The sequence below is a fragment of the Canis lupus genome, chromosome 7 (genome assembly GCF_011100685.1).
Source record: "Canis lupus familiaris isolate Mischka breed German Shepherd chromosome 7, alternate assembly UU_Cfam_GSD_1.0, whole genome shotgun sequence".
Classification (NCBI taxonomy): Eukaryota; Metazoa; Chordata; class Mammalia; order Carnivora; family Canidae; genus Canis; species Canis lupus.
The window spans coordinates 14,198,045-14,210,340 of record NC_049228.1 but is presented as its reverse complement, the minus strand read 5'-3'; the positions used below and the strand labels follow the sequence as shown (position 1 = coordinate 14,210,340).

General features: G+C 34.9%; 1 protein-coding gene across 1 annotated transcript in view; it reads right to left on the bottom strand.

Moving 5' to 3' along the window:
* The window catches only part of XPR1 (xenotropic and polytropic retrovirus receptor 1), a 213,827-nt gene that overhangs the window by 37,470 nt on the left and 164,061 nt on the right, over positions 1-12,296 (bottom strand). Inside the window, 1 exon segment of the mRNA NM_001197160.1 lies at positions 11,180-11,374. Within this exon segment, the coding sequence (NP_001184089.1) occupies positions 11,180-11,374 (195 nt within the window).

Sequence of the window (12,296 nt, the reverse complement as noted above, 5' to 3'; positions counted from 1 at the left end):
ACACCTCATCTACCATGCTCAGAACACTTATGTTAGCCCACAAAGTTGGGCAAAATCATCTAACACAAAGCCTATTTTATAATACAGTGCTGGATATCTCATATAACTGAACACCACACTGAAAGTGACAAACACAATGGTTTGTGTTGGTCATATACCCTTGTGATTGCGTGGCTGACTGGGAGCTGTGGCTGCTGCTACTGCTCAGCATCATGACAGTATCATACTGCATATTGCTAGCCTGGGAAAATATCAAAATTCAGAACATATAGTATGGTTTCTACTGAATGAGTATTGGTTTTACATTGTCAGAAAGTTGAAAATCATTAAGTTGAAATATCATAAGTCATGGACTGTTTGTATATTCATAACTGAGAAGGAAGAGGAAGATTATGCAACAGATCCTAGACTTGCAGTTCAACTTTCTTCAGGAATTCTGTCTTCTTCAGTATTTCACTTTGTTTGATGGATATTCATTTCCTTTAAGGAAAGTAGGGATAAAATAGTTGCAAGCAGTACAATTCTGCCTTTAAAAGAAATTTTGCCCAAGGTTATTATTCAGAAGCAACTAAAAAATATTTAGAGGCAGCCCTGAGAATTCCAATGACAGGAAACATAGAAATGCAACACATCCATGTGATATTTAAATAGTAGGTAGATGCTTTATCCTCCTTTAAGTAGCAGTACTGTTTTTTTTTTATATGTGAAGAAAATAATGTTTAATATAAGAAAAATTCCTTTAAAAATATCCATAAAAACCATACCTTATACCTCATTCAAAGTACCCATAAAATGAGCTATTAGCTAACTCCTTTCTTTTAATATTTTGTTCACTACATTCTAAGAAGCATGCTGGCAACATTCCTTGTTTATTAACCATATATATTAAGAAAATAGCGAGCTTTAACAAATACCTAATTGCCTCAGGTATTGCTTAAAAAGTGAATTTTAAGACCCTAACAAATAATACAACTCTAAGTAAATTATTTATGTCAAACCATTTTCCCATCACTTGAAACAACACTAAAATGTTAGTGTTTGCTTCCCTCTAATTCAAGAATGACTTTCAATTTTCTGGGCTGATCCACACTGTTCCTACTAATACAAAGCCTGTGACTATTAATGTGAAATAGTCAGTCAATTCTTGGCAATATTTTTGGCTTTCCATGACTGTGGCCATTAGGACCAAAGGATCAGAAAATGAGCCTACCCTCTTAAAAAGAACTGATTTATTCTCTAACAACATATACCCTTGTGCTTTTTCAAACATAAATTTATTTGGTACACGTAGGAATAGCACACTGTTCTATCTAATCTTTCTGTCTACCACAAATTTAACATTTAACGTTAACATTTAACCTCTGGAAAGAGCTCAGAGCATTCTATAAACTGAGAAGGCAGTATGGTAGAATAAAAACAACCCATGATCTGTATATGGATTCTAGCTTTGCCACCTAATAGCTACTTAGTTTTGGAGCTACACTGTTGGTATTCATAACCTATGTTCTTTCACTTTATAGATGTATGACTTTGGCCAAGTAATTTAACCTGTTTTCAATTTGCTTACCTGTAAAATGAGGATCAAATGCTTACCTCTGATAAAGACTCTCTCCTTACCTAACTAGTGCTTTCTAGGCCTCAAACTTGGTTGGTGTCTATCTTTGTCAAGCTTATGTCACCCAGATGTAGCAATAATCTTACCAAGTCAGTTTAGGGAGGACCCCTTGCCCTCAATATCTGATCACTCTAGATATCAAATTCTTTATCCTCCATCCCTCATCTAATCATTCTGGTCTTCTTTTAGCAAGAATCCTGCCAAGCCAGTTTAACCAGAATCCTCCCCCTTGATGCTTCCTTTTAGTAATTTTCCATCCACTGACCCCCACCCTTCTCCTTGGCTATAAATCCTTATTTGTCTGTTCTATATTCAGAATTGAGCCTTGTTCTCTTTTTCCTCTACTTCAACAGTTCCTGAGTAAAATGTGCTTTTGCCACTTTAATTACTGTCTGTCTAGCTCTGATTCTAATACCTCATAGGTCTGCTGGGAAGATTAAATGAGTTAATACATGTTAAATGTTTAAAAGAGTATCTGACCCACAAAAATATTCAGTAAACATTAGCTTTTAATAATATTACTATTCTTCATCTACTATTTGCAGGTGCTTTGCATTACTTTTGACAAGCCACTATATAATATTCCATGTACCATATTATTTTCCAATTGGTGGATATTTATTAGATTATTTCAGCTTTTTACTATATAATACTATAAATATAAGTTCATTTCTTTCTTTTTTTTAAAGATTTATTTATTTATTTATTTATTTATTTATTCATTCATTCATTCATGAGAGACACAGAGAGAGAGGCAGAGACACAGGCAGAGGGAGAAGCAGGCTCCATGCAGGGAACCTGACGTGGGACTCGATCCGGGGTCTCCAGGATCGCACCCTGGGCTGAAGGTGGTGCTAAACCGCTAAGCCACCTGGGCTGCCCATTCTCTATCAAGAGAATGAGTGTTCATCTCTCCACATTCTTTATAGAAATAAGCATTATCACTTCTTTGATTAAATATTTTACCTTGTATTTCTTTTGCTGTCAGTGAAGTAGAACATTTTTCTTATGTTTATTAGCCATGTTTAATTGCTCTACAAAATTGTTTATATCCTTTTCCACCTAAAAAAATCAGTTAAAATTGATTTGTTTTGTGGTAGATTATATTACAGTTTAAAAATATTCATCACCTCCCCATCCCCACCCCCAACACTCCTCTCTCATGATTCTTACCCCATTGATGGTGGGCCTAATAATTTGCTTTGGCTTTTGGATGGGCAGACTTCCTCTGGGCCTAGACATGTAACTTGATGATGAAGCAAGCAGAGGCTTACAATGTATTTATGCAATAGGAATTGTTTCTGGGGACGCCTGGATGGCTCAGCGGTTGAGCATCTGCCTTTGGCTCAGGTCCTGATCCTGGGATCCGGGATTGAGTCCCACGTTGGGCTCTTTGCCAGGGCCTGCTTCTCCCTCTGCCTATGTCTCTGCCTCTCTCTGTCTCTCTCTCTGTCTCTCTCATGAATAAATAAAATCTTAAAAAAAAAAAAAAAAAGGAATTGTTTCTGCTAGTACCATGTGAAGAGTTTTCCTTGGGGTTAAATACTGCCTCTTTAGCTGCCGCTCCAACAGGAAATACATAGAACAGACCTAAACCAAACCTGCTGGGAAGAGCCAAAAGCCCAGCAGGCACAGTGGCCTAAAACAGTGCTGTCCACTGAGTCTAGCCTAGTTCCACCAATTCCCAGCTGACCTACAGATACATAATTGAGAATAAATGACCACCTTAAACTTAATAAGTTTTGGGGATGACTTATTATGTAGCAATAGCTGATTAGTAAACTTATTGAATTATACTATAAAACTCTGAAGAGATTCATATATAATCTACTACCCAAGAAAAAAGCTAGAATTCATACCCAATAATACATTTGCCTACTCATTTTTCTTTTTTGCTGCTGAGAATACCTAGACACAATAATTTTCATTGATGTTTATACTTTCCACCAATATTCTCATGTAAAATTATATATAATTGAAATGAAAGTTAAAAATTGTTTGCAAGCGTCTTTAAATTCCTTTCCAATTAGATAAAATTGTTCCATAAGTTGAATTTATAATGTTCAGCTTCTTATTTTAAACATCACAGAGCCTCTTTCCCAGTTTCTAAGCAATATCCAGATTATTTTTAAACTTTAAGCTTTGTGCATGAGTACAACATAATTTGTATAGAAGCAACATAATTTGTATAGAAGTGCTAACAAACTACATGGATCAGGTGTATGAGCACTTTAGAAAACAAAAGTGACTACAGAAAAGACAACAGGGGCACTTGGGTGGCTCAGTGGTTGAATGCCTGTTTTTGGATCAGGCTGTGATCCTGGGGTCCTGGGATCCAGCTCCACATTGTGCTCCTCACAGTGAGCTTCTCCCTCTGCCTCTGTATCTACTATGAATAAATAAATAAAATCTATATGTTAAAAAAAAAACAACAAAAATGGTATTATCAAGGTATAAAGATATGTGTTATTTTTAAAGTTTTTTTTAACATGACAAGGAAGATACAAAGGAAATTTAATTTATTCAAAGCTATAATTACTATTTTTAAAGTAATTTAAGGTGAAAAATAAATGAAATTGTTGGTATAATATTTATAAAGCCATTTAAAATTAGTATAATGCCAAGTAGACAAAAGCATCCTGAGAAATATCTGTAAAAGTCAAATTAACAATCAGAAGCAAATTGTATCTCGTATTTAAGGATCAGCAGAATTTAAGCCAATATTGACAAATAACAAATTTAAAAAAAATCTATTTCTTGTCTGCATTTTTAGGTTAGAGAAATTACAGCAGAATATATCAAATTTCAAAAGGATTAAGGATTTGAGCTACTTTTAATAGTATGCCAAAAAAAGCATTTATCCAAATGAGTTGTTTTTAAAATTTTTGTGTATGTGCTTAAAAAAAAGTTAATGGAACTAAAGTTTCCCTAGAGAATTAAAAAAATTAGTGTTTCTATTATAAAATAATAAGAATAAAAATAAGAATAAAAATAATTTGGAAATTCTGGCATAGTAACCTATTATTCTGGGTAGAAAAAGAGTAATATACTGGCCATACCCCAGAGAGGAAGCATTTCAGGACTATGTGTGCTCACTCAAAACAATGAAATGACTATTTGCACTGAAGGCTCTGCACTACTGCTAAGGAGTCCTCATTAGGGGGCACAGCACCCCTTACAGAATGTTAAGAAGGGATCTAGAAGGGATCTGGGTGCTGGAAAACAACCAAGCAAACAAACATAAATGAACTCAGCTTTTAAATGAGCAGAGGATATCTCTTATTTTCTAAGTATTTTTAAAAGTCTAATAGCAAATACTTGTTAGCAAATGCCAATAAAAAAGTTTAAAGTAAAATATTAGGTATTTTTAAAATAAAGTTTTTTCTATATATTCAGAGAATAGCAAAGAGCAAAACCAACTGAGAATTTATGAATATTTTAGAATGTTGGAAACTGTAAGTGAAAAAACAGAAAATCTAATGAAGTGCTCTCTTTCTTCCCCATTGACGGGTCAGAAATAACACAATGGCTTTTTCTATTATTGTACCTCCCACAGGCTTTTTCTTGCCAAAGCCAAGAAACCTCAAGGACACACAAAAAACATTCAAAACACTTTCTTGTCTCCTCCAATCCTAATTCCAACAAAAAACTTGTAGGAGTTGGCTTCAAATTTAGGCTTGTAATGAAATGTGAATTCTTAAAATATGGAGATTGGCTGCAAGCTAAATTCCTTTGTGTCTAAAATTAATGACGGAAAAGAAAATATACTGAAATGTTTAAAATGTGTTTCCTTCTTACTATAACAAGCAAGGACTAGCTGAAATACTATAATTAGTCTCTCTAAAATGGGTCTAAACCCCTCCCTCACTGTTAAAAAAGTGATTCTAGGTACAGAGGTAACCCTTGTGCCTCCAATTCTATAAATCATACAGCATAAGATACAACATTTGAAACAATTTCGAAAATGCCCCCAATAATGCAGTTACTATGGTAACTCTTGTAGGCTAGTTCTCTGAAAAGACTCAGATCCCTGAATCCGAACAAGGTTACCTCACCATCTCCTACACTTTCCTCTCCTCATAAAATTTATCTTTTACCATAACACTTACAAATTCAATAGAAAAAGATCTACCCTATTAAACATACAAAATCTGTTCTTTTGGTTCAAGGATGATTTCTAAAGTGTATGCTTTCTGATACTTTTTCTTTTGGAACACTGTCCACAACAACAACAGAAACCAAATTCTACCGTCACTCAACTGTCCCTGAGAGTTGTCTTTCCAATCCCCCCACCCCCTCTGTTTTAGGCTTTTTGGAAAAAATAAATTAATGATATAAATATTTAATATGTATCAACAATACAAAGTGGTTTTTAAAAAATCTTACAGATATGATTAAGATATATAACCAATGGTCCCTCTAAAAAAATGCTTGCTTTTTAAAAACTTGACTGTGGGACATGAATCAAGTTTAGTGAGTAAACATCTGTATTATATGAACAAAAAGCCAAACACATTCTTAATTGATACTTGTCCAGCATAACGCCCCCACCCAAGGGATTATAAGGGCTTCTCTTAAAAAGATTTTCCATAAAAGAAGACACACATATACCAGCTCTAGACAGCAAAGAAAATTCTATTTCATTTACTGATAAATTCCATTTGTGTAGCAAGTTAAGGTTTATAATGTGATTCTACGCACATTACACCTTATTTAATCCTTAAAACAAATTTGGGAAGTAAACAATATATACTATAATTTTTACTTTAAAAGGGTGGTTCCGTCTGACGGGGAGAGGGAGCTGGAAGCCCTAGACTGAAGATCAACAAAAGTGGGAAACAGAAACTCTTCCACCACTCACAAATTACATAGCCTTGGGCAAAGCACATAAGGGGATAACTGAAATTCTCCTTAACACAGACAATAAGATAGCTTAACTACTAACTCTGGAAGTCTCTACTGGGGGCTGGGTTAGGACTTGTTCTATCTGTAGGCTATTATGGTACCCTGCTTACTTCTTTACCCTCTATTCTAATACCTTTTTTTTCGTAGTCAAAAACAAATAGCGTAAAATTTACCATCTTAACCACTTCTAAGCATACAGTTCAGAAGTTTTAAGCATATTGACAACTGCAATTGTTGTGTAACCAATTACTCTTTTTACCCATTTCCCCTACTAGATTATAAATTTTTAAGAGTAAGAATGGTATGTTGTTTGTTGCTGCTCTATTTTTAGTGCTGAGCACAACTGATATACAAATATTCTCAGTAATACTGAATGTGTAATTATTCTATCTGCCTGTCTATGCACTTACCTACCCGTTCATCCATCTACCTTAGAATTAGAATTGAGATGTTTACAAAGGGGTGTATATAAATATGTTAAGTCAAAACTTTTTCTAATTTGGCTGACTGTTTTCTAGTTAGGGGATATATATGCAGATATCCTCTACAAAATGGATGAGTGTAATCTGCAATTTCAAGATTCAAAAGAAAAAGAAAAACATTTAAAGATATCATAAGATAAAGCATAAAAGTATCAAAAATGCCTTTGATAAAGTATCAAAAAATACTGCACTGGCAAATGCGTAATGAAATTAACAATATCTTAATTTTCCTAATTGTTTCCTGAGCACGTTGAGTTAAACAAGGAGCATCTCAAATGAAACATCCTATAACTGGTCCTACTCCAGCTTTTTGGTATACTCCCTATAAACAAAGAAAGTGAATGATTCTAGTGACTAGTTAGCTAGTTAAATCCTTTATTCATTTAGTTTATGTTTAATTCTTTACTTTCTTCAGTTTATTTTTAACTCTTTGCTTCCAATAAGGAAATTCGGGAAGAACAAATAAATTACTGATGATTAATTACAATGCAAATTTTTTAAGTGTATAACTGAGGATTTGCCTAAAATCTGAGTGACGCAGCAACAATAAAACTTGCATTCTCACGTATATAGCTATTTAACAAGGTTTTTCAGAGTTTACTTATATAAAAACTGAAAAATGGAATAGAATAAGTAATATAGGGCAATCCCGGTGGCTCAGCGGTTTAGTGCCTCCTTTGGCCCAGGGTGTGATCCTGGAGACGCGTGATCCAGTCCCAGGTCAGGCTCCCTGCGTGGAGCCTGCTTCTCCCTCTGCCTGTGTCTGTGCCTCTCTCTGTGTCTCTCCAAGAATAAACAAATAAAATCTTAAAAAAAAGAATAAGTAATATAAATTTATCTCAATAAGAAATGTTTATGTGATAATTATTAAAATTTGTAATATATTTGTAATGTTACTTTGACCAGCTATAAATGACAATTAGGGTAATGATAGATAATTACAACACAGAAAGAAAAGTCCTTTAGTATCTTCTAGTAACAGGAAATTAATAATTTACATACATATGGGTCAAACAAAAGTAATCAAAACATAAAAATACATTTTAAAAAAGTTCAATGGAAAAGAGATGTAAAATTTGACTACTGTAGAGTTGTTTCGTTTTTTTAAAAAGATTTTGTTCATTTATTTGAGAGAGAGAACATGAGAGCAAGAGCACGGGGAGGAGCAGAAGAAGGACAAGCTGACTCCACCCTAAGCACAGAGTGCAACTTAGGGTTTGATTCCACGACCCTGAGATCACAACCTGAGCTGAAATGAAGAGTCAGACACTCAACCAAATATAGGCACCCCAAGTTGCTTCATTTTTAAAAAAACAAATCATGATGAGTATTGTGCTTTTATATTTAGATTACCTGGACACACTTAATAGAAATATTTAACAGTTTTTTTTAAAGATTTTTATTTTATTTATTCATGAGAGACACGCAGAGAGAGAGAGAGAGAGAGAGACAGAGAGGCAGAGTCACAGGCAGAGGGAGAAGCAGGCTCCATGCAGGGAGCCTGACGTGGGACTTGATCCCGGGTCTCCAGGATCAGGCCCTGGGCTAAAGGCAGCGCTAAACTGCTGAACCACCCAGGCTGCCCTATTTAGCAGTTTTGTCTTAAAATGTGAATATCTGGGATGCCTGGGTGGCTCATTCAGTTAAGGATGCTCTCAGCTCAGGTCATGATCCCAGGGTCCTGAGACTGAGCCTCGCATAGGGCTCCCTGCTTGCTTCTCCCTCTCCCTCTGCCTCTCCTGACTGTTCACATGATCTCTCACCCTCCCTCTCTCTAATAAATGCATAAAAATTTAAAAATACAAAAAAATGAAATAAAATGTGAATATTTATGGGGTGTCTTGTAGAAACTTTCAGCAGTTTTAAAATGTGAATATTTGGGGTGCCTGGGTGGCTCAGTTGGTTAAGAGGTCTGCCTTTGGCTCCCATCATGTTCCTGGAGTCCTGGGATCAAGTCCTCCCCATCAGGTCCCCTGCACAGTGAGGAATCTACTTCTCCCTCTGCCCCTCCTCCTGCTCATGTTCTCTCTCTCTCTCTCTCTCTCAAATAAATAAAATATTTTTAAAATATATCTTTATTATTTTATTTTATTTTTTAAAATATTTTATTTATTTATTCATGACAGACACAGAGAGAGAAGCAGGCTCCATGAAGGGAGCCTGATGTGGGACTCGATCCCAGGACTCCAGGACCACTGAGCCACCCAGGTGTCCCATCAAATAAATAAAAAATATATTTTGAAAGATTTTATTTATTTATTCATGAGAGACACAGAGATAGAGAGGCAGAGAGAGAAGCAGGCTCTATGAAGTGAGCCTGATGTGGGAGTCAATCCCAGGATTCCCAGGATCACGCCCTGGGCTGAAGGCAGGTGCTCAACCACTGAGCCACATAGGCATTCCAAATAAATAAAATCTTAAAAAAAATAATAAAACGTGAATATTTAAGGGGCACCCGGGTGGTTCATTCAGTTAAGTGTCCAATTCAGTTTTGGCACAGGTTACGATCTCAGGGTTGTGAGATCCAGCCTTGTCTGGCTCTGTGCTCAGTGCAATTGGCTTGAGACTCACTCTCCCTCTCACTCTCCCCACCTTCTCAAATAAACATAGCTTTTAAAATCTAAAAAATAAAATATTATTTAAATTACACTGTAAACTACATTTAAAAAATTATTTAACCTTAAGATGAAAAATTTCAGATATAAACTTAAAAATGTCAATGTAAAAAATAAAGTCAATGTAGTTTAAATAATAGTTTAATAAAAGTGGTAAAATAATAATATAGTTTAAAAATTTCTTTGAAGAATACATGATAAAAAAAAAAGGTCTTAAGATCACAATACTATCCAAATCATGCTTCCAGCTTTAGGTTACTAAATATGAAGCTGGATGCAAATTTGAGGAATTCAGATTTTCAGCTTCATAGTGAATAGTATCAGTATGGTTAAAGATAAGTTATATCCTAAAATATTCAACCAAAAAAAACATTGTTACTCAAGATGGGAGAAAGACATAGGGTACCAGGTATCGAATCAGTTGCCTGACTTATAAATTCTCTAGTAACAACCTTGTAAATCATGATGCACGCCCAGACTAAAGAATACCTTTCCTTAGCAAGAATTAAAATTATGGGAGCTTTGAGGATGTGTTTCTTTCACTGAGGCACTTAGTTAATTTAAATCATTTAACAAGAGTACCTACAAAGTGATAAAATTATTGGCTGCATTATCAATATTACTGTAATTGCAGAATCTACTGCAAAAAGTGGAAGTTATGTTACAAAGTGTTCTACTGGACCAAACGGCAAGCCCCCAAAATACCACAGCCCTAGTCTTTCAAGACCATCACACATACTTTAGACAAGTAACCAAGAGCTACTAGCTAAGGTTCCAAAATTACAGTGTTTCTATTAAAAAAAAAAGTCACTGAAAAAAATTTACTTAAGTATTTAAAAATAATTATAATAATTTCAGTAAGTAACATTACTTTACCACCCACAGACAAAAGTGCAGCCTCTAAGGTGTGGGCTGATACTGATTTACACAGACAAAGATAGAATGTATTTTAGTAAAAGAAAATGAGATCTTTGATTGACAGTTCTTGGAAAAAGGTTAAAAATTCAAAAGGCCCGACTGCATGTGGCTCAGAACCTAAAAGCTTTTTTCTCCTCCCAACAGAAGAGCAGTCTCAAGTAATAACTGGTTGCTATGGAGATAAGAAACTAGAGAGATCAGAGAACTCAATTTGCAGTTAAATGGGCTGGAAACAATCCTTACTACTTGGTGAAGGAAAGCGATTAAAAATATACATGATTGCCTGAGGGAATCTTTTTCACCTAGCATTTCCCAACCTCATTAATGAACAAGAAGTCTAAAAAACCAAATGAAAGCCCAAGGTGTCTAAGACTGAGCACATTAAACATAATTCAGGATTTCACACATTATCACAAATCCTTCCTATTCTGGATGACTTTGACTCTTTCTAATGGTACTTGTTAGTAAACAGTGGAATGAAACTAAAATTGTATTCAAGAACAAAGTAGTATAAGTGAGGGGACTAAAACTTCAATGGAGAAAAAGAGCATGACAATTGGAAAAGTAACCAGAGTAAGAAACAGACTTAAGTAGTGGGAAGTCCTTGGGCTTTGAAAATCTCTTCACAGTCAATCATAGAATACCTTTGTGAGTGCTGTAAAGGGCTGCAAATGTCACTGTGAAGAAAGTCGTGGAGTATTTCCCAGCATTAACTAAATGAGGAAAGGCCCTTTTTGTGTCTCGGTATCGGCGCAGGCACTGGATGAAACGAAGCCAAGCAGGAATGCACTGAACAATGGCCCGCACACCATATGAATATTTGTGGCAAATTTCCGGTTCTGTGAAGATTTCAAAGAAGAAAAAATTATAATTAAAAAAAAAAAACCGTTCACATTATTTTGTTATATATTATAACCACTACTAAGTCCATCAAAACAAGAAGCCTGGGTTTCAGAATCACTTTCTTCTTTGTAACAATTATATTCTCAAACTTTTTAGTGATAGCTAAGCCAAGGAAAGAAAGTTAATACATAGGGTAAATCTACAGGGAAAATCTGTCCTCTCATATTTCTGACTACTTGTTCTGGAATCACTTTCATTGGAATGTGATAGAACTGGGAAAATTAGAGGAGGAGTACACTAATCTAAGGAAAAAGAGTTAGTTTTATTATTTGAAATATCCAGACAACATATAAATATCACTGATGACTCTAGCCAATTTCATGAACTCCAAAACTGCCATAATATATGGCAATGGGTTGTACATGCTCCCCATCTTCACCCTTTTTTAATGAAGAGCAGAGTATGCATTTTTAAATGAGAAGAATGGAGCTGGTAAATCAATTTTTCTTCAAATTCTGAGAATGCATTATAGTGTGATCAAGCTACTATACAATTGTGGTCTGCTGGCAATTGATGAAAATGTGTTGTCACTGGCTTCATTAACTTTTGTTAGTCAGAGGTTACATAATCTGTCTAAATTGGGTCTTTGTCAATAAGGCAAAATTCCTTAATAACTTGAACCTTTGGCATACACTAAGAGTGAGAAAAAGAGCCAGAACAGAAAACAAAATCCCTAATAAGAATCTATAATAACTTTCTCAAAGCACCTGATCTAATCCTAAATAATCAGTATTTTTGCTCATTATAAAGCAATACTGTGATGGAAACTGCTGGCACTAAAACATTTGTGATATAACTACCAATGTACTAGAACTTTTTTTTTTTTTAGATTTAGAATTCTTCTAAGTGTAAGTTGCA